The 25,899-nt window shown below is 42.4% G+C and overlaps 1 protein-coding gene across 15 annotated transcripts in view; it reads left to right on the top strand.

Annotated features, from left to right (window-relative positions):
* Positions 1–25,899, top strand: part of KMT2C (lysine methyltransferase 2C) — a 286,322-nt gene that overhangs the window by 225,146 nt on the left and 35,277 nt on the right. For 13 of the 15 annotated variants that reach the window (XM_047096376.1, XM_047096375.1, XM_047096370.1 and 10 more), the window contains 13 exons: positions 1,515–1,695; positions 5,182–5,286; positions 6,662–6,799; positions 6,977–7,009; positions 7,109–7,258; positions 12,339–12,471; positions 12,710–12,924; positions 14,192–14,265; positions 15,384–15,566; positions 16,197–18,059; positions 18,541–18,833; positions 20,348–22,152; positions 23,232–23,343. In XM_047096376.1, the coding sequence (XP_046952332.1) occupies positions 1,515–1,695; positions 5,182–5,286; positions 6,662–6,799; positions 6,977–7,009; positions 7,109–7,258; positions 12,339–12,471; positions 12,710–12,924; positions 14,192–14,265; positions 15,384–15,566; positions 16,197–18,059; positions 18,541–18,833; positions 20,348–22,152; positions 23,232–23,343 (5,285 nt within the window). The remainder of the gene's footprint in view (positions 1–1,514; positions 1,696–5,181; positions 5,287–6,661; positions 6,800–6,976; positions 7,010–7,108; positions 7,259–12,338; positions 12,472–12,709; positions 12,925–14,191; positions 14,266–15,383; positions 15,567–16,196; positions 18,060–18,540; positions 18,834–20,347; positions 22,153–23,231; positions 23,344–25,899) is intronic. The other 2 variants (XM_047096384.1, XM_047096374.1) reach the window with 1 other exon arrangement.

Raw genomic sequence — 25,899 nt, 5'->3', positions numbered from 1 at the left:
TTATTTTTGAGAGAGAGACAGAGCCAGGGAGGAAGAGGGGGCGGCGGGGGGGGGGGGGGGAGACAGAATCCGAAGCAGGTTCCAGGCTCTGATCTGTCAGCACAGAGCCCAGTGTGGGGCTCGAACTCACAAACCATGAGATCATGAACTGAGCCGAAGTCGGCCGCTTAACCGACTGAGCCACCCAGGCGCCCCTCAAATGTCTTTTTCATACTGAAACAGCTTGTTCATTTAAAAAATGTGAAAATTTCAAATACATCATCACCTTGATCAGGTTTCACAAATAGCTCCTTCCCCATCCCCTTTCAGAAGTTAGCATTGTTAACAGTTTGTTATTTATCCTTTCAGAACCTCTTAATTTATTATTAAATTATGAGTGAAAGTAATCTTAGTTTGTTTTTTATGTTTTGCTGGACATATCATTCAACTTGTTTTCTTTTAATTCTGTATTTCAGAGCTTTTCTTTGATAGCATAGCTCTATGTCCTTTTAAAATGTTGATGTGTTTTATAGTTTGGGTGTCTGTAATTTATTTAGTCCTATGCCTTTTGACAGACCAATTGAAGCTGTTTCCTCCTGTGGTACTATAAAAAATGCTGCAGCGAGCCTTTTCCTGTATATGTATCTTTTGCAAGAGTGTGTTAAATGTTGATTTTCTTCAAAATTGGCCCCTACAAAGGATCCCTTTTCCAGACAGACCACCTTACAGAAAATAGACTAAAGCGGAATTGTTGGGTTGAAGTGAAGTGGAGGGGGGCGGGGGGGGGGCGGAGTTCCAAGGGCTTCCTTTTGTCCTCTTTATTGATCCTTGAGAAGTTTTGGAGAGGTCCTTGCATTGTAAGGAACACAGCTTGAAACACTAGTCTCTAGATTAGTGGAAGTACATTGAAACGGAGAAATGTTAATATGAGTAAGTGAATGAAAAGCCAAAAGCCTTTAACAGCAGTAAATTTTGTGCACATACTATGTTTCAAATGAGTATAAAAACCCTCTTTCAGATTTATAGCATGTTAAGTCTTTAATGTGGTTATGTGAGTCAATATGAGGTTACTAAATCTACCTGAAGTATGTAAATATTAAAGCTATAGATCAAACCGTTGTGCTATTCTCTGCAAGTAATCTATAAGTATTAATAATATTTATGAAGCTTTAGTTTTTCTTATAATATGAATGAAGGTGCCAATGGTATTATAAATTTATCAATTTTTAAATTTAATTGTAGCCGAATCTCCTGGAATTATTGGATTATTGTATCTTAGTACAATTGTGTGGTTTTATATGCATAATTTTGTCTCTAGTAAAACTATAAAAATTTGTTTAAAAATAAGGGGAAATCTATATAAAAGAATTGACAGGTTATTTCTAAATTCTTTATATATTTCTATGTTCAGTTTCTGTATTCTTGAATACCAGGTTTTTGTGTTAGTTCTGCCTTGTCAAAACAGCAGAATTACCTGTTAACCCTCTTAGAACTTTACAACTAAGTCATTTTCGTATGTGCTTATCTTTACCTAGGAAGCTTTCTTTGGAAAAGATCTTCTAGATACAAGTAGACAAAACAAGCTAAGTTTAGATAATCTACCAGAAGATACGGCTCAACTTTCATATAAAACAAACATGAACACGAATTTCTTGGATCCTTCCTTAGATCCACTCCTTAGTTCATCATCAACTCCAGCAAAACCTGGAACCCACGGTATGTGGAATAATTTGCAGATGTGTTCTTCACCATATGGAATTCGTATTCCTTGTAATTAAACCCGTGAAATGCTTTAGTTTGGCCTCATATGCATTTTAAAAATCAGCCTCATTGAAGTGTAATTTGCATTCAGTAAATGCAGCTATTTTAAGTGGACAGGTCTAGAAGATTTGGTAAAGAAATTTATCTGTGTAACTACCACCAAAATCAAGAGTTGCAAAGGAAAATATTCAGTTTATAACATGCTGCGGATAATGTACAGAGGTGTGTGATTTTGCCATAGTTGAGGAGTAATAAATGTAACAGTCTTTGACTTAAATTAGGTAGATTTTTGTTAATTTCATAGCCGTAAGAAATTCAAAAGAGGAAAACAAAAGAATGCTGTAGTCAGGAACTGGCTGAGAGACTGTGTTAATACGGTGGAGTATGTTGTGTTACATCACAGTTTCTTACTACTGACACTTACTACTGTTTGGGTCAGAGAAGTCTTTGTTGGAGGGTGGCGCTGTGGTGCCCCGTGGGACACTTAGCACCTCTGTCCTTATGATGTCGTGATGATCAGAAATGTTGCCAAATGTCCCCTGTATTGACAACCCCTCCCCTAGGTAGAGTGACTATGGGGACTATTGAGAAGCAGAAAAAGGTATGAGAAATAACATTTATAAAGTACTGTTAATGTCAACAAAGATCTAGAAGCTTAAGTAGTTCAGCATGTAGGAGTTGTGATCATAGAACTTTCCCCCACTTCCAGATTTTTGTCTCACTATCAGTTATAAATTAATGTTTTTCTGACAAGCTTCCTTTTTGCCATTAGAGTTTTTACTCAGTAAATTTTATAACTCAATTTTGAAAGTAATCTTAAGGTGACCTTTTACTGAAAGATGACTTTTATATTAAGTAGTTACAGTTCCATTAACCTGGCATTACCCTAGTTGACATGCAGTCTTTTAACTTCTTGAAATGATTAGAAGCAATCTTACCAACCCCCTTGTACGCATACAGGGTGTCCAATCTTCCTTATTGTGAGCAACAGTGAAGTTAAAGGAGTGACCTGAAGGCCATGCTTTTTATTTGTTTAATCTTGGCAGATCATTTTAATTCTGTTGTTTTCAGTACCTAGCTGCTCTTATCCATGTCTATGTATTGTTAAAATACATAATGAAAGACCTGTAGACCCTTCAAAAGGTATCTTACTATGAAAATCCATTTAGATAGAAGTTACTTGCACTTGAGTTTTTATGAGGAAGAGAACTGATGCTGGGCAGAAGGCATATTGTAGCGGGAGAAAACATGCATAAGTTCACGAAGCCGCTGAGAATGGTTGGGTGACGAAGCCAAAGTGTGGAGGGCTGGAGTAGAACCCACTCTGGAACCCAGACGACACGGACATTCTCTGCAGTCGGACGACTCTTGACGGTCTAATGGGCAACTTAACTAGTCATAGCGGCTTGTTGTTGTTGGGTTTCGTTCATTGTAGTCCATTCCATCAGTTCTAATGATGTGTTGGTAGGATAGAAAATCCCTTTTGTCAAGTGGGGTGAACTTTGAAAACGTGGTTTAAAAAAATGTTGCTTGTAATTTATGTATTAGAATTCCGTTGGTTTAACACACACACACACACACACACGATCCCTAAATGAATTATCCACTTGAATTTTCCTTCAGATGTCTAGAGAATACACTATTGAAGTAAGCTTATTTCTCTAAACCCTTAACAAATATTTGGGCATTTCATTTACACAGGTTTTCATTTTGAAAGATTATAATCTTCTGTATGTATGAATTCTATTTGACAAGTGTTTGTTCAGTGGGACAAGACTATTTGTGTCTTACAGGGATATTTGCTCTAGAATCTTACCGTTTTTTATGGGCCCTCCCCCCTTTTTAAAGTAAAAACATAGCTGACCTGGATTAAAACATTCAGATGTACCTTAACTTAAATGACTGATGTAATTATTAAAGCTAATCGATTGTCTTACTGATGAGTCCAGAGGCCTTTGGAGAACTCCTCCACTCTTCATTATCTCACACCACACACCTGATACCATCCACAAACTTGTCTCTGCCTTCAAAATGTATCCCAAAGTCAGCCATGTCCTATCTCCCCTCTCCCTGCGGCTCTGGTGCCCGCATCACCACTTCTCACCTAGGCTTCCCATGCTGCTGGCGCTCCCCCCGCCCCCAGGCAGCCGGCACTTTCCCTGTAAGAGTCAGTCCTGTGCCCTGCGAGCCATCAGCCTTCGACCAACTTCCCGTTCTTTATATTGTGGACTAAAGCTCAGTCTTCACCATGACTTATAAACCATACATAATCTCACTTTGCTGCCTTTTTCATTTCCTATCACTCCTTCTCTCCATTACTACAGTCAACCACACTGGCCACACTTGGCAAAACCCTTCCTGCTCCAGTCTTTCCATCTGCTTTTCCCTCTGCCTGGAGTATTCGCTCTGTCTTCCTGCGTATCACTCCCTTATTCCGTTTATATTTACCCTTGGTCATGTCCTTTAAAAGGTCTTCCCTGACTACTTTATCTAATAGTTTGTCACCTCCACATCTTATTCTTATCCTGTTTCCTTCTTGTTCTCTTCATAGCATTTATACTGATACCATTTATTTATTAACTCCTTCTGTGAAAGTCAAGTAGGCATGCACTTTGTTTTGGTTATTCTGAATTCCCGGTGGCTGGAACAATGCCTTTTAACATAGTCCATCGACATAATTCTGTGGGTACTGACATTTTTTGGATAAATAAGTGAACGATTAATCAGTATTAAGATCAGAGTTGGGGGGCGCCTGGGTGGCGCAGTCGGTTAAGCGTCCGACTTCAGCCAGGTCACGATCTCGCGGTCCGTGAGTTCACGCCCCGCGTCGGGCTCTGGGCTGATGGCTCAGAGCCTGGAGCCTGTTTCCGATTCTGTGTCTCCCTCTCTCTCTGCCCCTCCCCCGTTCATGCTCTGTCTCTCTCTGTCCCAAAAATAAATAAACGTTGAAAAAAAAAAATTAAAAAAAAAAAAAAAGATCAGAGTTGGAAGCAGGCATCGAACTATATCGTACCTACTATACTTCACAAGAAACTTCTAAGTAATGGGTTTGACTTTCATATTTTATTTATCTTCTGTGTTTTATTTTCTAATGTCACTTTTAGAGATGCTACTTTCTTAATGCATTTTTTTGCTTTGTTATAGCATTCTGTTTCACTTTTATTGCATTTATTTATTTTAAGTTTTATTATATGGTTGATATACATTAGTCACAAAACAAAAAAGTCTTAATTTTTAATGTTTTGTTATTCAAAACATTGGCGTGTGCTGTCTTTGAAAAATTCCTTATTTTAGAAGTAAATAATCTTAACTTTTTATGATTCTAGCACTTAGCTTCTGTGTAGTCTAGATATTTAGTGAGTGGTTGAATGAGTGAGGGTGTTTTAGAATGTAATGTCTAGGACAATATTGAGACTTTAAAAATATACTTGCTATGCTTAGGTACGACTGATGACCCCTTAGCTGATATTTCTGAAGTCTTAAACACAGATGATGACATTCTTGGAATAATTTCAGATGACCTTGCAAAATCAGTTGATCATTCAGGTATATATGTCTATATTTGTCTAGTGTCTGTTTTATGATACGATGAGAGGTATATGTGTGTGTGGAACAAGTTTAGTCTTTTCTCTGAAACTGAAAAAACATTTGTTTTGGCTTTGTCAAAGAACTCATCATTTTATTTGATCTCAGCTTTTCTGCTTTAGGAGAGGAAATAGCAAGTTAATTTCTGTTGTCTTTCTAATTGCATCAAACTTAAGGCTTGTTGCCCTACAGTCTTGCTGTATCTTGTTTCTTCTTTTGTTTGCATTGCCCCTCACTTCCCGGTCCCGTGGTAATCATCCATTTTATTTGGTTTGGGTCTTGTAGGTCTTGATTTATGCACTTTCCAGGTTGAGAGCTCACCTTTTCCGTTTGGTAAGAAACTGAGTAATGGATGACGGCTGACTAGAAGTAGTCTTCTTTTTTATAGTGATTTCAGCTGAAACAGCCTGTAGGTGCATGCGTATTGCTAGAGTGCTAATTTGTCACTAACCCATCCTTGCTTTCCCTCTGTGCGTGCAGCTGAAGCATGGTGCAGCTGTGCTGTGCTGTGGATGACTTTACCAGCAGCTCCTCTTTTGTTTTGTTTTGTTTTGTTTTGTTAATGGATGATTTTATTCTTGTTAATATGTAATTTATAATATTACCCACATGTTAGGGAGTTAATTCCTAATATCGGATCAGAGAAGAGCAGACTACATTTTAGTTTTTAATGGCAGCAGTATTGAGAGAGCGTGATAAAGTAGACGATAGACCACTTTTGAATGTGACTTTTGCCTAAAAACCAATTTATACGAAACAAAGCCCGTTATTTTAGGAACATAAGCAATGTCTTGTTTTGTGACTACAGAATATTTCCAAAACATGGTCTGTAGTTGAAATTACTCACAAAAGGATAAAGTTAACTAACCATTGAGAATTTTAGAGCATTTCATTATGTGAGATTCTATCCCTCCTGTGTCCTACACTACATATGATGGTTGAGCTATACATCTGAAACCACTATTTTCCAAGTTAAAGCAGTTGGCTGTATATTGAGTACTGTATATTCAATCTTCTTGTAGATTCCAAAGTAATAATGTGGTGCATATTTTTTGTGGACGTTCAGACTCAGGAGTGTTCTTCTGTTCCTCAGGAGATGTGTTTTCTTCGATGAAAATATAACTTTAAGTGGCACCTAAGTTTACAAATACATCGTGCCTGATTTTTCCTGATGTGACTATTCAGATTGGTACAAGAATCCCGATTAGTTTAGAATTGCAAACTTTTCATTGCTCCGTTTTAATCATGTTGCCGTGTGTTAATGCAGTAAACAGTGTCATGCGTTTTACGCGACTCTTCAGGATTCGCTTGTAATCTACTTGCTCTGCCCCTCCAGCCGGCATAGACGTTGGTCCTGTCGCCGATGACGCATCGTCTTTGCCTCAGCCAAGTGTCCATCCCAGTTCACGACCGCTAAGTGAAGAGCAGCTAGATGGAATCCTCAGTCCTGAGCTAGACAAAATGGTCACAGATGGTAAAATATTTGCCCTACATCTAGGCTTTCTAAAAGACATGAGTAAATATGATTTTCAAAGATTTCTGCATGCTTCTTTATAATTTAACTTCTGATCATTTCTGTGTCAAATGCTATTTTGTATCCCTATGTTGAAATGGCAGTTGTTAATGTTTCCATTTCTTTATTTTATCCTAGGAGCAATTCTTGGAAAGTTATATAAAATTCCAGGTATTTGTGTTCTGTATTTCGAGTTTCTGACAATGGCATTCCAGGTGCTTTGGCTCGGTAGTCTCTTCATCTCATTACCGCTACGATTCTGTCTCACAGAGCTTGGAGGGAAGGATGTTGAAGACTTGTTCACCGCTGTGCTTAGTCCTGCGACCGCCCAGCCGACCCCGCTAGCACAGCCTCCCCCACCGCCTGCACCTCAGCTGCTGCCCATACACAGCCAGGGTATGTCACCTCTAGAAAAGTTCCGTAAGTACGGTTCTGCAGCGTGTGTGCGTTTCTGAAGCAGATCGGCCTCGACCCTTAGAAACAATGGCTAGGAACCAATAGGAGAAAACCCTCCTCTGTGGTGATGGGAAAATAATCTGAATTGATCTCAGCCACACCCCTACCTCCCTGAACTTCTCTGGCAATCTGTGACCCACTTTGAGAGCAGAATTCTTTTTCTCACCGTAGGGGCCGTGGGGGAGGAGTACCTGCCTGCTTCCCTTCCCCAGCTGGGCTCCTGTTTGCCTAGCCCTTCCTGCACACACATTTGGAGAATGACCCTCCACCTGGCTGCCTTGTGCTCACTGACCCGGTCCCGCTTTCGCTGTCATTTCCTCAGCGGTTAGCAAATCTCCACCTCCTCACCCAGCCCCATGCTTTTCACTGCAGTGTGTGGCACAGACATAGATATTTGTTTGGGTAATTACGGTTTTCCCTTTAGCTTGTGAACTGTCTGAAGGCTAGGGCCATATCTGTCCTCATCTCTGTGGAGTTCGCCACAGAACATGTGTTCAGCACATCCGTTCAGAGTAAATCCTTGACCTTTCAGTCTATTGTCAACTTCACATTTTTTTTTTAAGTTTATTTATTTATTTTGAGAGAGTTAAGGAGGGGCAGACAGGGAAGGAGAAAGAGAATCCCAAGCAGGCTCTGCACTGTGAACAAAGAGCCTGACCTGGGGCTCAGTCTCCTGAACTGTGAGATCATGACTTGAGCTGAAGTCGAGAGTCAGACACTTAACCGACTGAGCCACCCACGTGCTCCCAAATTTCTCATTTTGTACAAATCTGCCTACTTTGATCTGTTTTCTTCGACCTGCTTGTAACTAGTTGCCACATAAGACTTAAGGGTTGAATTTCTCCATGTTTCTGGAGAGCTGAAATTGGATAGCCTAGATTTAAAATTTGTAGAGTGAGGGGAAGAGATGGTGTGGGAGTCTCCCGTGGGGGGTAGTTTGGAGTCTTGTGTTGGCATGTGTCTGTGGTGATTTGAGCATAGGGTCAATTCTCTAGATCTTGTTTTCACTGCTTCATGATGATATACTGAATTGAGTAATTTAATGATACTTTTATAAACTGTTACACTGTTTTTGTATAAGTGCTGAAACGTGCAAATAAAGTAATATTTTTACTGCCAATTTTGTGCATACATGCAAAATGCCATAATGCACATAATTAAAATATTTTAGTTACTGCTAGTTTAGCCTCTAAACATAAGTTTACCTTGATTTTTGCTAGACTAAACATGTGATTTACATTTGGATAAAACAGACTCATCACAAGTGCTTCTTGTCTTAATTGTTCCCATGTGCTTTCTTAATGATTGGAAATGCAACACTTCAATATTTCTCTTCTCAACTTATTAAAAAAAAAAAAACATCTCCATGTTTTCTGAAATGCAAAGTCTTTATCTTAGAAATCAAATCAGTTAAAGATGCATTTTTAAAGAAAAGATTTTACTGTCATTATTTAAATGCTTTTAACAGTATAGGCTCATTTTTGAAAGGTTTTAAGGGGATGCCTTTGTTTGTTTTGTTGGTTGCTTATGTGTAATACAAAGATTAATGGTCCCCCCTCCCCCCACCCCATCCAGAGTTTTTAATCCCAGTACATGGACTTTGAGGTATACAGCTGAGTTATATCATAGTAGACCAGAATTCAGGTAGAGCTTTAAGAGTCGTTAAGATTTTGGCAGTCATGTCTCAAAGAGTAATAATTGTAACTTAAAGCATGATCAGGTAACATACAGAGTGACACATAGATGTTCAGTAATGGCAACTTGAACATTTTCCAGAGCGGAGGAGAAGCGGTAAGTGGGTAGCATTTAAGGAGCAAAAGCAGAAAATGCATGTTGGGTCTAGATTGTATGTAGGCGGCTGTGAGACAGGCTGTGCCAGTTGCCTTTTCTTCTCCAGGTTGCTCAGAGGTCTCACACCAGTGACGTGACCTGATGGGTTACAAGTTTTGGCAGAGTAGCTCTGACGTCAGTATTGGAAATGAATTTGACACGAGGGTTGTACTGATAAGTTTATTGTGGTTGGAACTAAGTGAAAACTTGGGTTCCAGGGAAATATATCTGCAATGCTAATTGAAAAGAAGAAAGGGACATGAGTGATAGTGATGTTAGAATAAGTAGGAGTCTGCTACTGAATGGATGTGAGGCACAAGGAAACGTGGAACGCAAACCGAATTAGACTGCATGGGAGCCGGGTTTGCCTACAGGTAATCAGGCTGTAAACTAGAAGCCCGGAACAGCGAAGACCGGCTGTGCGTGTGTGTGTGTGGCAGAGGGTGGTAGTGGAGGCGTGACAAATTTAGTTTTAGACCATTGTTAGTTAGAAATGGGACACACACGTTGTTCTGACTTCTAGGCGGACTGACTCGCAGCTGTTCGAGGCTGTAGGCGAAAATCGAGGAATTGCATGTGGAGTGACCCTAGTTGAAGTTGTGGGAAGGCTGAGGTTTCTGAAGAGGATGTACTGCCATAGCACACAGAATCTCGAAGAACTCTTCAATTAAACGTGGCCAGTCACATGCTTAACTCACCTGGCTTGTAGTACATGTGCAATTACGTGTTCCTTTCCCTTTTCCTTTTCAAGGATTAGGTGAAAGTGAAAAAATAAAACAGTGACGTAGACTGAGTGAGGAGCATAGAATCTTAGAAATGAGGATTGTTAGAGACAAGTTACAGTGTCAGGTGGGATGAGTGCCTGAAAGACGTTCCATTGGACACTAAGATTGTTGGTCATCCTCAGTGGGGTAACTTCGATGGGAGGGTGAGAAAGGGTGCCAGAGTGTAGCGTGTGGACAGCAACCCAGAAGGTCAGAAAATGGAGGAGGGAGATTTTGAGAAGACTGAGATCGAGTAACTTGAAATCACTTTCACTGAAGGTTAAGTGAAGTGGCTTTTCAGTTGTTACCATGATTCATTCCTTGAAAGAGGTTACGTTTATAAACCGGGATGATCAGGTTGGGGGGGTACGGTAGATTTGAGAGAAAAAGAGACACTTCTTAATTAAAATAACAATAATGAGAAATGCTTTGCATTTATGTGTCCTCGAACAAGTTATTTAACTTCTAGGTCTTTGCTTCCCTGGTGCTACCTGTAATAACCCTAGGCTCCTAGGGTTATTATGAGGATCAAAGAGTTAATATGTGTAAAGCTTTCAGAACAGTACTTGGCATATAACGAAGGGCTTGATAAGCTATTACTGTTATGAAAAGTTTCAGTATGGCCATGTTGTGCTTAAGATAGTGATGACAGACATGGATCACATTCTCATTACCAATAAAGAAACTTTTGTTTATGCTAATTACATGAAAGACATTTTGACATTTTTCTTTTTCAAATATTTATTCAGTTTTGAGAGAGGGAGAGAGAGAGAGAGAGATGGAGCGTGAGCAGGTGAGGGGCAGAGAGGGGGAGACACAGAATCCGAAGCAGGCTCCAGGCCCCGAGCTGTCAGCACAGAGCCCGACGTGGGGCTTGAACTCATGAACAGTGAGATTGTGACCTGAGCTGAAGTCGGACGCTTAACCCACTGAGCCACCCCAGGCGCCCCAAGATGGTTGACATTTTTCAGTGAAATCTCATATCCCTTAATGGAACCTACTTTTCAGTGAAGTTGAAAATAGAGGTGGCATTCTCCTTTGAATAAAAGCAGAAACGTTGTTCCTTAATCTTATCCTTGGCATGAGTATAGATATACTGGGACACTTGTCGCTGTGGAGTTCTGATCCAGTGGGCCCAGCTCTGCCATGTAGGAGAACAAGCCCTAACTGGGAAGTCAGATAGCTCTTAGGAAGTCCTGGAGACAAAATCCTGAAAACCTGCAGGTGACCAGCCTCAGTATCCTCACGCATAGGACCTGGAACTCTGTATAGTAGAGTGTTGTTCTAGTCAGAGGGTCTGGTAGGTGAAAGGACATCGTGCAGTGTAAAACATGTGGGTGAGACACTGTTCTTGATTATTCCTTTTTCTAATGGTATGGCAAAGTGATTGTTAGGAGTACTCTACCATTATACCAGCCGGGCCAAGTATTAGCCAACTCTGTCACTGTATTTTCATTTGTATGGGTGATGGGTGATGGGTGAAGTGGATCTCCTAGTGTTGTTCTGGCTGTTGCAACAGAGGCCTTGTGTTTATTATTTCAGAGTATGTCTCTAATTTGGGAGGAGGTTTTTGGAGGTACAGAAAACTGCTCGGATAAGGACAGTTGGCTAATTCCTAAATTGTTCGGAACAGTAGATCATAGTCAAGGTTGGAGTTACATGCTTTAGGAGAGGAAGGATCTTATGGTTTGCCTACTGGCTGTTTGGAAAGAAGACAGGTATTTGAAGCTTGTGCGTAAGGTGGGATGAGAGTTAAAAATGTGTTTGGGGGCTGAAAGGCAAGCCAGTAATGAAAATTAGGTCCCAAACAGAATGTACGTATTTTTAGCAATAATCATCTGTTTGATAATGGTAGATGAAATATTGCTTGTTCCAAATAATTTTAGAACAAGTTCCAATTTAAGAATCATAGATGGTTTTTTGTATCCACAGGAGCAAGAGTAAAATGTAAGGAAGCATTTGCTTGTAAATTTTGAGTGAAGAAGAGAAAGACTATTTAATAAAATGTAGGAGCATTTGCTGGGAGAGTCCTTTTTGTGGAGCTAATATGTATTGAATAGTGAACTGCATACAGGCGCTGTGCTGAGAACCCCACGTACGTTGTGTCTGTGACAGTAGGGAACACCTTCACGGTACAGGAATAGTGATTGAGTCCCTTCCGACAGGAAGCAAAATTAAGCTTCTAACGGGTAGCACAGTTAAGCTCTCAGACTCCAAAACACATGCCATTTTCAGTATACCATGATGAAGTAAACAGAAGTACAGGGACCATAGTGCAAAATATAACCGAAAGTCATTCTTTACGCAATATTTTAGTTTAATATTGAAACAAATCCTACTTTTAAATTGTGCTAGAAGTTTTTCTTTAGACATGTTATTTATAAATAAGCTGCTCTTTAAAATTATTTATGAGTAATATGCAAACTGAAGTGGTGTTTTCTTCTTTGAAGATGTGTTTTCGCGGATGCCACTCATGAATGGCCTTATTGGACCCAATCCTCACCTCCCACATAATTCTTTGCCTCCTGGAAGTGGATTGGGAACTTTCTCTACTGTAGCACAATCCCCTTACACTGATACCAGGTATTGGAAGCCTTCATTTTCCATGGAAACTTAAATAACATTAATTTTTGTTGTATAAATGCCAGTCTGTTTTAAGTTCTTGTGCACTAAGCGTACGTTCGTATATCAGGATCTTTGCTGCAGATGACCTAACATTGTAGCTCTTTTGTAACAAGAGGGTTTAATGAACTTGTGCTTGCCCACAGTCTTTAGAAGGTAATTTTATATTTACAAAGTAAAGTTATTTATTATCTGCCAGGGATAAAAATCCAGCATTTCATCCGATGGCAAGTGATCCTAACAGCTCTTGGACGTCATCCGCTCCCACGGTGGAGGGAGAGAACGATACAATGTCAAATGCCCAGAGAAGCACGCTGAAATGGGAGAAGGAGGAGGCTCTGGGTGAAATGGCAACAGTAGCACCTGTTCTCTACACAAACATCAATTTCCCCAGCCTGAAGGAGGAATTCCCTGGTAATTCACACCTAGTGTGGCTCTCTGTGTTACCCACCGCCCTGAGTAGGTCATGCTGCCCTGCCTGCCGGTGGTTTCCATCGGTGACTATGGTAGGAAGTCCACGTATCAACACCAGTTTTCATCTTGTATGACTGTGTACAGTGAGAAGATTCCATAGATGTCTAGAAACATCTTGATAGAAATAAACACTACCTTATCCAACAACGACAAAAATCAGTGGCTCAGTGCAGGGTTGTCTGTTAAAGGAATATACCTACTCTTTTTCTTTTTTTTTTTTTAATTTTTTTTTTCAACGTTTTTTATTTATTTTTGGGACAGAGAGAGACAGAGCATGAATGGGGGAGGGGCAGAGAGAGAGGGAGACACAGAATCGGAAACAGGCTCCAGGCTCTGAGCCATCAGCCCAGAGCCTGACGCGGGGCTCGAACTCACGGACCGCGAGATCGTGACCTGGCTGAAGTCGGACACTTAACCGACTGTGCCACCCAGGCGCCCCTCCTACTCTTTTTCAAGTACTACTGGTCACACTTTGATTTGCTGTTGATAGATGAGCATATCTGGTTCTGTTGAGTTGCTTTGTGTCCATGAAAAATTATCCTTAGATCAGAGCTACGGTTTTTTTAAGCAATTCTCTTCAATGCTTTAATAGTTTTACTGTGTGATTCTAGAACCTCATGAAATACCACGTTAAGGCTGTTGACCTGTCACTTGATTTCCATTTTCTTTGGGTTTCGAAGCTTTTTAAAAACATCGTTTCTACTTTTACCAGTTGATTTCACCCATCTTTCATTTTGTTTACTGTCCCAACACTGTAAGTTTCATAGCAATGGCTTGGAATGATTGGTTTTGCATGTCTCTGTTGTGCACGAACGCTGGTGAGGTGCTTATGTATAATTACGATTACCTCCTTTTGGTCCGATTGAGAGACTTCTCTGGAGGACTGATGTTTTACGGAACTTTTAGCTTTGGTTCTTGAAGCATCTTACATGGTTGAGAGAAGTTATTATGTTTGGCTTAACATTTTCTCAGCTGGTTAGCCCCTTCAATTTAAAAACTCCCCCAGTCTACAAGTGAGATTCTTAATAAGGCCATACTACATTCAGCAAATCCTCATTTGGCCTACTGCATGCCCGGAACTTTGTGCTGTACAAAGAGTTACTCAGTCATGAACACACAGCCAGAATAAGTTGAACTGTCCACACCACTTGGCGATGCGTCCTGACCGCAGCTCCATAAACGTGTGGACCATGCTTTTCTGTTGCAGACTGGACGACGAGAGTGAAGCAGATTGCCAAGCTGTGGAGAAAAGCGAGCTCGCAGGAAAGAGCGCCTTACGTGGTATTTACCAAACCTCCCATGTGTCCTGTTGTTAACACAATACCCAAACCTTACTTTTGTTGTCGTAGGTTAATAAAGATTTTCTGTTGCAGAAAACACATATTAATACTTGCACAACTAATACACAGCTTTGTTTTTATAGTGATTTCCTATTATGTCTTGAGATAGGATGTGGAGTTTTCTCATAAGCTAGTTGGTAGAACCAGGATATTGAAGATTGAAATCGGTTATTTTAGGAGCATGTTTAATTCATTTCACTTTAAAATTCTTTTATCTCTTTGAAAGACGACTGCTGTTTGAGGCTGCATCAGTGTGCCTCAGTCTCTTCCACAATAATCTCTCTTTGTGTTAGGTTTAGTCAAGACTGTATCTTGAAAGAGACATATCTAGACACCTTTAAGGAGCTTTTGAAACATGAACTTCGCAAGGGATTGTTAGGATATTTTACAAGGTCCACAGTTCAGGTGGTGAATTGTTTTCTCCCAAAGAGCCAAATTAAGATTGTCAACTGGATCCAAATCCTTGCTTCCATTGTAAAGCATATTAAGTGGACATTATTATTTTAAAAAATATTTCCCGTTACCTTCCAACTTGATCTTCAGGGTACCTGTTGTCAGCGATAACGATTGGGTAAAGCAGAAACGTTTTCTGATGTGTTGACAATGCTTTGTGTTTTAGCTTGATTATACTAAGGTGGTAGTGTAGTTTCAGCGTTCCTCGGTTGTGTTCTCTAATGCTAAGCTCCAAATTCCAGAGTTTAGATTTGGAGGATTGACTTGATATTTTCCTTTTCTCTAAATTAAGAGGGATGCCGATGTTTCCGTTTTTGAAGGGTCTGTGAAGATAAGGGTTGAAAATGGCAGATTACCTCTGGGTTCTCCGGCCTGGCTCAGACGGAGAGGTGTCCTCTGTGGAGGCGACATGCGTTAAAAACGGGAGAGGGTGGGGTAGTGTCCGGATGCTTTCTGGGCACAAGAGTCCAGAAGCTCTGAAGCATTCTATTTCAATTCCCTTCAACCGTTTAACCCAACTTTTTCTTAGAAAGTTCATCATAAGTTTTATTTCTCGAAACATGTTAACGTCTGCTGGGAGATAACTTTCTTCTCCTTTTCTCAAAGCAAAAAGCCAGAGATAACAGGGCTGCTTTACGCATTAATAAAGTACAGATGTCAAATGATCCCCTGAAGAGGCAGCAACAGCAAGACAGCATCGATCCTGGCTCTCGCATTGATTCGGACCTTTTTAAAGATCCGTTAAAGCAAAGAGAATCGGAACATGAACAGGAATGGAAATTTAGACAGGTATATGGTTTTTTAAAATAATTTGCTTTTAGATTGTATTTTTGTTTTTCGAGAGGACAGGAAGTAATTCATGTCATTATTTCAGAAGATAGTTCTTACCAGAGTTTGAAAACGTGGTTAAAAGTTGACTTACCTTTGGGGCGTCTGGGTGGCTCGGTCGGTTAAACATCCGACTCTGGATTTCGGCTCAGGTCACAACCTCATGACGGTTCGTGGGCTCGAGCCCCGTGCCGGGCTCTGCCCTGTGATCGTGGGGAGCCTGCTTGGGATTCTCTGTCCCCCTGTCTCTCTGCCCCTCTCTTGCTTTCTTCTCTTTCTCTGTCTCTTTCTCAAAAGTAAATAAATAGACATTGCGAAAATACCCACCTTTCTCAGCAAACTGTATTTCAGGCGACTGGGGAAGCTCATTAAAATGTTGCAAATAGCATATTGCCTGGGGCATAGCCACGGTGCTCTGTGGTGGAGTTTATAATCACCTCTGCTCTTCCGGAGCTTATAATCTTATAATCTGATCCGGGCGCAGTCTGGCAACTGGTGACCTCCGACACACTAATTTCCCGTGGCTTTCCCCCCCGTGACGGTCACGTTCTTCCTTAACCACGCGAGTGCCTCTTCTTCCCTGTCTCACAGCAAATGCGCCAGAAGAGTAAACAGCAAGCCAAAATCGAAGCCACGCAGAAGCTCGAACAGGTGAAGAACGAGCAGCAGCAGCAGCAGCAGCAGTTTGGCGCGCAGCCCCCCGTGGCCCCGTCCGGCTCGGACACGCCGAGCAGCGGCATACAGAGCCCCCTGACCCCCCAGCCTGGCAACGGGAACGCGTCTCCCGCGCAGGCGTTCCATAAGGACCTGTTTCCGAAGCAGCTGCCCAGCGCCCCCTCGTCCGCGTCGTCAGACGACGTGTTCGTGAAACCGCAGGCTCCTCCCCCGGCTGCAGCCCCGGCCCGCGGCCCCGTCCAGGAGAGTCTGTCACAGCCTCAGACCTGTCAGCCCCCTTCACCACAGGTGTTTTCAGCTGGGTCCGCTCACTCCCGGCCACCCTCCCCAGTGGATCCTTATGCAAAAATGGTTGGGACCCCGAGACCACCTCCTGGGGGCCACGGGTTTTCCAGAAGAAATTCCGCTGCCCTGGTGGAAAACTGTGCTCCTCTGCCCCCAGTCCCCAGGCCTGCTCCGGTGAGCGAGGCCGCGGCAAATAGGCCGTCCCCAGTCAGAGACTTCTGTGCTTCCTCCACGGCAAACGGTGACCCCTATGCAAAGCCTCCAGACACGCCCAGACCTGCGATGACCGACCAGTTTCCCAAGCCCTCGGGCCTCCCCCGGTCTCCGGTCGTTGCCGAGCAGACTGCAAAAGGCCCTCTGGCAGCTGGCACCAGCGATCACTTCAGCAAACCGTCTCCCAGGGCAGATGTGTTTCAGAGACAGCGGATTCCTGACCCGTACGCACGGCCCTTGTTGACACCCGCACCTCCCGACAGTGGCCCTGGGCCCTTCAAGGCTCCGATGCAGCCCCCTCCACCTTCCCAGGATCCCTATGGGCCGGTGTCGCAGGCACCAAGGCGACTGTCTGTGGACCCTTACGAGAGGCCTGCGTTCGCACCGAGACCTGGAGATAACTTTTCTCACAGCCAGTCAGGTGGCCCATACAGCCAGCCTCCCCTGACCCCACATCCGGCAACGAATGAGTCTTTGGCCCATCCCTCAAGGGCTTTTTCCCAGCCTGGAACCATGTCAAGGCCGACATCTCAGGACCCGTATTCCCAGCCCCCAGGGACTCCACGCCCTGTTGTAGATGCTTACCCCCAACCCTCGGGAACATCTCGCTCCAACCCAGACCCCTACTCTCAACCTCCTGGAACTCCCCGGCCCACCACGATTGACCCCTACAGTCAGCAGCCACCAACCCCAAGGCCGCCTACACAAGCAGACTTGTTTGTGCCGCCGGCCGCGAACCAGAGGCATTCGGACCCCTATGCGCATCCCCCTGGAACACCAAGACCTTACTCTCAGCCACCAGCAGCACCAAGGCCAAGGATTTCAGAGGGTTTTCCTAGGTCCTCAATGACAAGACCGGTCCTCATGCCAAATCAGGATCCTTTCCTGCAAGCAGCACAAAATCGAGGAGCAGCTTTATCTGGTCCATTGATAAGGCCGCCTGATACATGTTCCCCAAGTCCTAGGCCACCTGGACCTGGTCTTTCAGAAACTTTCAGCCGAGTTTCCCCGTCTGCTACTCGGGATGGGTATGATCAGCCTCCAATGACTCCAAGAACTCAGTCTGACTCTTTTGGAACGAGTCAAGTTGCCCATGATGTTGGTCAGTCAAGGCCTGGATCAGAGGGGAGCTTCAGTGCGCCTTCAAACTCTCCAATGAGTTCTCAAAGCCAACAATTTTCCAGCGTCTCCCACCTTCCTGGACCTGTACCAACTTCCGGGGTCACTGAGACGCAGAGTACCGTCAACATGTCACAAGCAGATACAGAGAAATTGAGACAGGTAAAAACACGTTGTATCTTCATAGGTGTTTTAAATGTGTCATTGCGGAAAGCTAGGCATTTCATTAAGCTGAGTAATTTCTACACAGATGTTAAAGTTTATCTTCTTATTCTGTGGAATTTGTTCTGCAAAGAAGAAAAATGAAATTGGTAAAATTATAATACAATTGAATTTGATTTATTCTGCATCTGATTTTTGGTTGTCATGAATTTGTTCAAAAATTTGAATTTTTGATCTTCATGACTCTTAAATGTGAAAGCTTTCAATTTTGGGATACTTGTGTGGCAAGGGAAAAAAAGTATCCAAATTATTACTTTGTTTTTATAATCTGTTGGGTAGTTAAGTATGACTAGTGTTTTATCCACTACTTTGAACGTTGAGATATTTTAAGCATTTTTCGCAGTACGTTTTGGAAGTGTTAAGACTTAAGCCATTCGTTCATTATCAGAAATCCCAGGGATCTTCGTTTCTTTCCATCCAGCGGCAGAAGTTACGTGAAATCATTCTCCAGCAGCAACAGCAGAAGAAGATGGCAGGTCGGCAGGAGAAGGGGTCCCAGGATGCAGTAGCGGGGCCTCTTCCAGCGCCCCTGCAGCACTGGCAGCCGGACAGCATCAGCCAGGCTTTTGCTAGGGCTCCGCCCCCCTATCCCGGGAGCATCAGATCTCCTGTTGTCCCTCCTCTGGGACCTAGATACGCAGTTTTCCCAAAAGATCCACGTGGACCCTATCCTCCTGATGTTACTGGTATGGGGATGCGACCTCACGGATTTAGGTAATGCTTTCAGTTTCGTGCCAGCTTTGAGTTACTAGATGGAAATAGACAAATGAAGTTACTCCTAAGAGGCTGTTACTCCTTTTCACTTTGCGATTTCCTTTGAGGTATAATCAGTGTTATTTTCCACTAATGGGAGGTCATGGGTTTTTCTTTTCGTAACCTCTGAGAACTCTACAGACTCTAAAAACATTCCCTTGGTTATTAAGCATTGGCTGAATTAGGGTTACGTCACGGCCGCAGTGATGTGGTTTATCACACCAGTCAGACCTCTAAGATGTCACCACCACATTCTGTGAAAGCCCCCTGTGATGTGATGAGTGAGTATTGTCCTGTCCCCGAATTTTCCCTTTTAACTTACGTTGTAAATAATTGTGGCGATTTCCAAATTGATGGGATGTTTTCCTTTAGGAACTTTTCTCGGTGAGAGAGGGTTGTGAAACTAGTGGTTTTGTTTGTTTGTTTGAAGTGGCTGGTAGAAAGGTTGGAGCCAAACATGTTAAAATAGAGTGTTCCTTACGATGTGCTTTTAGTTTTCTCACGTGTGGTTTTTAGTCTAATACCTACCGCCATGTTACAGTCTTATCCTTAACGTTCCTTTTTTTCTTCCTCAGTTATACCTGTTGCTCTGCTTTATATTTACTTATAATTTACCTTTAGTTCTTTCTAGAGTGAGCTACAGTGTAAATAATAAAAATAGTCCTAGGACGCCCAGGCAGCTCAGTCGGTTGAGCGTCCAGCTTCAGCTCAGGTCACGATCTCACAGTTTGCAAGTTCGAGCCCCGCATCTGGCTCTGTGCTGACAGCTCAGAGCCTGGAGCCTGCTTCGGATTCTGTGTCTCCCTCCCTCCCTCTTTCTCTCTCTCTCTCTCTCTGCCCCTCCCCTGTTGACGCTCTGTCTCTCTCTCCTTCAAAAATAAATAAATGTTAAAAAAAAAATAGTCCTACAATTTATTCATCTACTAAATTTTTACACATTATACCTGTCATTGTTTATCTCTTAATGCCTCTGTAGTCGTTCCTCTCAAGCACATAGATCAGTCTATCCAGTCATCATACCTGTGCCTTTGTCTTCTCAAGGACAGAAGGCCTGTAAGCCTTCTTCAGGCATCCCCCCAGTCAGCCTGCTCCTTGCAGCCTCCATAGATCTAGAAAAAGAAGACCCTTACTCCACTGCAATAGTATTAAGCTTCTTTCTAAACAATTGATTCCATCTGCTTGGTAGCAGGTTATGTTGTCTTAGATCATATGCCTTTAGAGTTCAGAGATGGTGTACGTTATAGGGTACTTAGCAAGAATTACTTGCACATAGATACTTTGTAAGTGCTTTCTAATGGTGCCAGTTTTGTTTTGCTAAGTTGTTATATTGGGTATCATTAATTTTGCATTTGATTTTAATCTAGAGTTTTTCCTTTTTAACCCAACTGTAAATTCAACATGATACTTAATAATAACAATTTACTTCTTCTACTTCTTCTAATTCTTTTTTTTTTTTTTTTTTTTTTTTTTTAAAGATTTGGATTTCCAGGAGGTAGTCATGGTACCCTGTCAAGTCAGGAACGCTTCCTTGCACCTCCTCAGCAAATACAGGGGTCTGGAGCTCCTCCACAGCTGAGAAGATCGATGTCTGTAGACATGCCGAGGCCTTTAAATAACTCGCAGATGAATAACCCAGTTGGCCTCCCTCAGCATTTTCCACCACAGAGTCTGCCGGTTCAGCAGCATAACATACTGGGTCAAGCTTTTATTGAACTGAGGCACAGGGCGCCCGATGGAAGGCCGCGGCTGCCCTTCACTGCTCCTCCCGGCAGTGTTCTAGAGGCACCTTCTCATCCAAGACATGGAAACTTCATTCCCCGGCCAGACTTTCCAGGCCCTAGACACGCAGAGCCCTTGAGACGACCTTCTCAAGGCCTGCCAACCCAGCTACCTTTGCATCCAAATTTGGAACAAGTGCCACCATCGCAGCAAGACCAAAGCCATCCCGCCCATTCATCTTCTGTGGTCATGAGGTCCCTGAGTCATCCCTTAGGTGGTGAATTCCCAGAGGCCTCTTTGTCAACATCTACACCAGCTGAAACAGCATCTGATAATTTACAGATAACCACCCAGTCTTCTGATGGTCTTGAAGAAAAACTCGATACTGATGACCCATCTGTAAAGGAACTAGATGTTAAAGACCTCGAGGGAGTGGAAGTCAAAGACCTGGATGATGAAGATCTCGAAAATTTAAATCTAGACACAGAGGACGGCAAGGGAGATGAATTGGACACTTTAGGTAATTTGGAAACTAATGACCCCAACCTGGATGACCTCTTAAGGTCAGGAGAATTTGATATCATTGCGTATACAGATCCAGAACTTGACCTAGGAGATAAGAAAAGCATGTTTAATGAGGAACTAGACCTTAATGTTCCCATCGATGATAAGATAGATAATCAGTGTGGGTCTGTTGAGCCAAAAATGAAGGAGCAGGAAGACAAGACTGTGGTTCCTTCTGATAAACCTTCTCCGTGGAAAAAATCTACTGGTACCGGTGAGATAAAAACAGAAGTACTGTCTCCAGATTCTAAAGGGGAAGGCAGATGTGAAAGCGAGAAGAGCAATGAGAGTAAAGACAACGTCGGCACCCCCAGCTCACAGGCTTCAGCTCACACAGATGTCAGTGACGGAGAAAAGGCTGTCCCGCAGCCCTGCGACACGGATCTGCTGGAGAAGAGAACCCCCCGAGAAGCCACTGGCTCCGCCCCAGGTGTCCGCGGCTCCACGCAGCTGCCTGCGGAAGACGTGATGAACTCTTGCGGCATAACCACATCAACTCCCGTTCTCTCGAGTTTACTTGCTAATGAAAAATCTGATAACTCAGACGTCAGGCCCCTGGGGTCCCCGCCACCCACGCTGCCAGCCTCACCATCCGGTCACATGTCAAGTTTGCCGCCTCCTTTAATGACACCGCCCGGGCACATGTTGGATAGTGCCATGAATTCTAACGTGCCAGTAGTCTCTAGGGTAAACCATACTTTTCCTCAGGGCGTGCAGGTAAATCCAGGATTCGTTCAGGGTCAGTCACCAGTTAATCACGGTTTTGGGACCGGAAAACCTGCAAATCAAACTGTGCCTCTCACGAGCCAGTCTGGACCCCAGCAGCTGATGATCCCTCCCACGTTAGCCCAGCAGAGTAGAGAGAGGCCCCTCCTTCTGGAGGAACAGCCTCTGCTTCTGCAGGACCTTCTGGATCAAGAGAGGCAGGAGCAGCAGCAGCAAAGACAGATGCAAGCTATGATTCGCCAGCGGGCAGAGCCGTTTTTCCCTAACATCGGTAGGAATGCCCTTGGCTTTTGTAGTCATGGCTTGTGGGCGTCAGGGTGGCATGCGGTAAGCTTCCGGGATTTCGGTGTTAAAATGACACGTGGACCAGAGCGGCGAGAGTCCTGTGTTTGTGCCTCCTTCCGCTTTAAGATGAAAGCAGTTAAAGAGTGTTAGGTTCCTCCCAGGAATCAAGAGATTTCGAAGCTCTGGGTTTCAGACCTCGCTTCTCTTTCTTACGGGATGGTTTAACAGAAGTGGCAGGCATCCTCTTGCTTCCCATGTATTCTGAGTCACTGAAAGATGAATTTCAAGAAATTACGATAGAAATAGACTTACCACTGTCCTTGGTGTACGACAAGTGCTTGGCAAAGTTTGGTCACATAAAGTTCTTTAACTTATTTCCAATACCGTATGAATTTGAAAACGGCCAAAGCCCGTAAAACATCCGAGTGCGTCCAATAGTAAGAATTTGTAATCGAGGCACACATGTCAAAGGAACGCTTTGTTCTAAACAGTAAGATTGACGTTCTGTCCTATAGACCTTACCAATCTTGTCCTATTGGGAGGGGATCCAGTTTTCATTTACACGCAAAGAGGTCTTCTTTTCAGTAGGTCTGTCCTTACTGCCAAGCTGCACCCTCAAGAAACAGACATGTTTTACTTTTAAAAGTGATAACCAGTTTGGTGGCATTCTTAGTATTGGAAGTAACCGCAGTTTCTTGTTCATGATGCTGCATTACTAAGGAAGCCGTTCTGATTAGCCTGGCAGAAGTTGGGATGAAAAGGAGTTGCATTGCTTTAGATGATTGCCGTCGTCTCCCTTAAATGTGGCAGGCTTCTTGTTCTGATTTTTGCACGACTCAGGTATTGGAGCATTATCCAATTATGGATTGCTGAGATGAGATTAAATTCAGGATAAGGTTATTAGCATTTCGGAATTCCTCACCTGGTACGAAAAGCTGTAATAGTGATTCTTATGAGGATTATGAGTCTATAGATGACCTGATGTTTGTGATAGTTACTTTGTCTCTTAGTGTTACTTGAACCAAGTACTATGAAATATGTAACTTTGAAATATTTCTTCTTTAGATTTTGATGCAATTACAGATCCTATAATGAAAGCCAAAATGGTGGCCCTAAAAGGCATAAATAAAGTAATGGCACAAAACAATATGGGCATGCCACCCATGGTTATGAACAGGTAGGTGAAGATGTTTCTCGTTTCTGTTGTGCTTCAAGAAGTACGTGAATTATTACTAGTTCCTAGAAAAAGCATATAGTATCTAAAAAAACTTATATATCCCGGGAACGAACACTAGATACTTACATTGGTTGTAAGGTCAGCTGGGTGTGATCGAGTGCAAAATGCTATACAAATGTAAGGATTTAATTTCCATTAGTTTTACAGTAGATGTAATAAAACATCTAGAGGATGGTTGGAAGGTTGACTTAATCAGGAAAGCTGGTGTATTTAAGTGTGTGTTCTTTCAAGTACCTGTAGTTAATCTAACTAAAAGCTGCTTGGGACAGAGAGTCTTTCAACCTAAATTGATGAAGATGAGAAGATACACAAGACGATAGAGAGAAAGCTGTTCTGTTGAGAAAAGAAGATAGTTTACTTAAGCCTGTGACTCTTTTGTATTCCATCCAACGAACAATGCAGAGAAAAATGTGGGACATTTCAGAAAAGATCCTGAGTGGTTAAGGCAACGGTGAATTCGTTTCTAAAATAAAACGTCCCCAAACTGAATTTGAGTCAGAAAAAAAATGTCAAGGGGACAGTTGAAAGTTAGTGGTTAGAGAATTAGTCTTTTCACTGTTAGCAGAAAAATGGCAGTTCTGCATTAAAGAAGACCCTAAGAGTTGTTAGACTCTGGATTTCTGAAATTGGTGTGTTTATGCTCCCCAAGGTGGATTAAATAACCATTGAGCAGTCTTTCTTAAGTTTTGATTATGGACTACTATCAGAATTATGTGGTAGTTGTTTTTTTTTTTAATTTTTTTTTTAACGTTTATTTATTTTGGAGACAGAGACAGAGCATGAATGGGGGAGGGGCAGAGAGAGAGGGAGACACAGAATCGGAAGCAGGCTCCAGGCTCCAAGCTGTCAGCCCAGAGCCCGACGCGGGGCTCGAACCCACGGACCGCGAGATCGTGACCTGAGCTGAAGTCGGACGCTTAACCGACTGAGCCACCCAGGTGCCCCTGTGGTAGTTTTTTTTTATTAAAAAAGCGTAGGTTCATTTACTCACCTGCGGGTTTCCTGAATCAGAATATCTGAGGAGGGTGCTGGTGTGTCTTTTTTAGTGAACACCGTGGCTTACTCTTCTGTGTGTTGCGGTTGAGAACCTGTCAACAGAGTAGGCATGGAGCCTCAATTTAGCCTAATTACCATGGTGAAGGACTTTTTTAATAAAAAGGATTATGGGTGATTATGGAGTTGAATATAAAATCTGCATGAATTTAAGATCAACATGTTGTTTCAGGTAAATTGGGAATCCTTAAAGGTATAGTTCTTTTCCATTGTTGAGATACTTTAGATATGGTCACGACACATTGTTGAGGTCAAAGGAGAATAGTAGTTTCTAATGATTTTCATTATTGCACAGCATCTGTTACCACAATTTCTCTATTACAGAGGTTTTTAACTTTTTGTTACGACCATTTTTGACATTCCAGTGATGCCTTTGAATTCTTTCTTGATGTTTTCTATGCAGAACCAAAAACGTAGTATTACAAGGAAATCAATTATATTTGAAATATAGTTACTTAAAATTATGGTTTATATGCTTCTTAATGCATTAGTAAATTTAGCAACAGATCTGATAACTACCATAATTTTCAAGTATGTAATGATGAACATAGATGACCAATGAGGTGTGCACAGCAACTTTGATTATGAAAATAATGTGAGTTCGGTTGGTGACAAAGTCACGGTAGTGCTAAAAAGTGCAGTTTGCTGCCTGTATCAAAATGGAAGGAAATGCTAAATTTCATTTAGCTCTTAATGTAAAACAGAGACCTCAAGTTTAAAAAAAAAAAAAAAAAGGAGCCTCAGAATTAGACCAGTGATCTCTCAGCATGGGTCCCTCTCCCAGTGAGAGACACAGTTAGGATTTCGAGTGTTGTTTGCTCTTGTTCTGAGTGCTTTGAAGAGGGGCTGAGGGTAGTCCCTCCGTCAGCCAGAGTGCTGTTGACTGAGGCACACGGACAGTGAGTGATTATTTGGATCCAGAGATCATTCCAGATCAGGGCTGTAATGGGGGCAGGGAGGTGACAGATAAATCAAAAACCTGAGTAAAAAACTTAAAAAGCATACATTCTAAATTGCAATGGTACATAAGTACTGATGTACAATATTTGATATATAATTTGGACATTATGCTTGCTGTATTAAAGCATTTGGTAACTCTCGAGGAAGTGTTTTCATTAAAGCAGTAATGTTCTGTGAAGTTTTTATAGCTCTAATTAGCATAAGTCACATTTTGCCCAACAGTTTTAGCCTTACAAGACTTGTTCTTGGTCAGTGACAAATTTTGATTTGCTTTAAAATTGAGAGACATCTCTTAGTTTGGAATACAAAATAGGCTATGGATTTTTTTTTTTTTATTGCAGAATAATTATGGACTTACAGTATCATATGAGTCTTAGGTGTACAACGTAGCGATTTGATATTTATATTATGAGATGGCTACCACGGAAAGCCTAGTTACCATCTGCCCCTGTACAGAGTGTCACAGTGTTACTGACTGTATTC

Source organism: Lynx rufus, unplaced genomic scaffold, assembly GCF_022079265.1.
Source record: "Lynx rufus isolate CCGP_SWC_20201006 ecotype Redwood Valley unplaced genomic scaffold, mLynRuf1.p SCAF_4, whole genome shotgun sequence".
Taxonomy (NCBI): domain Eukaryota; kingdom Metazoa; phylum Chordata; class Mammalia; order Carnivora; family Felidae; genus Lynx; species Lynx rufus.
Note: the sequence above shows the minus strand (reverse complement) of the source record. Positions and strands in the feature narration are given on the sequence as shown.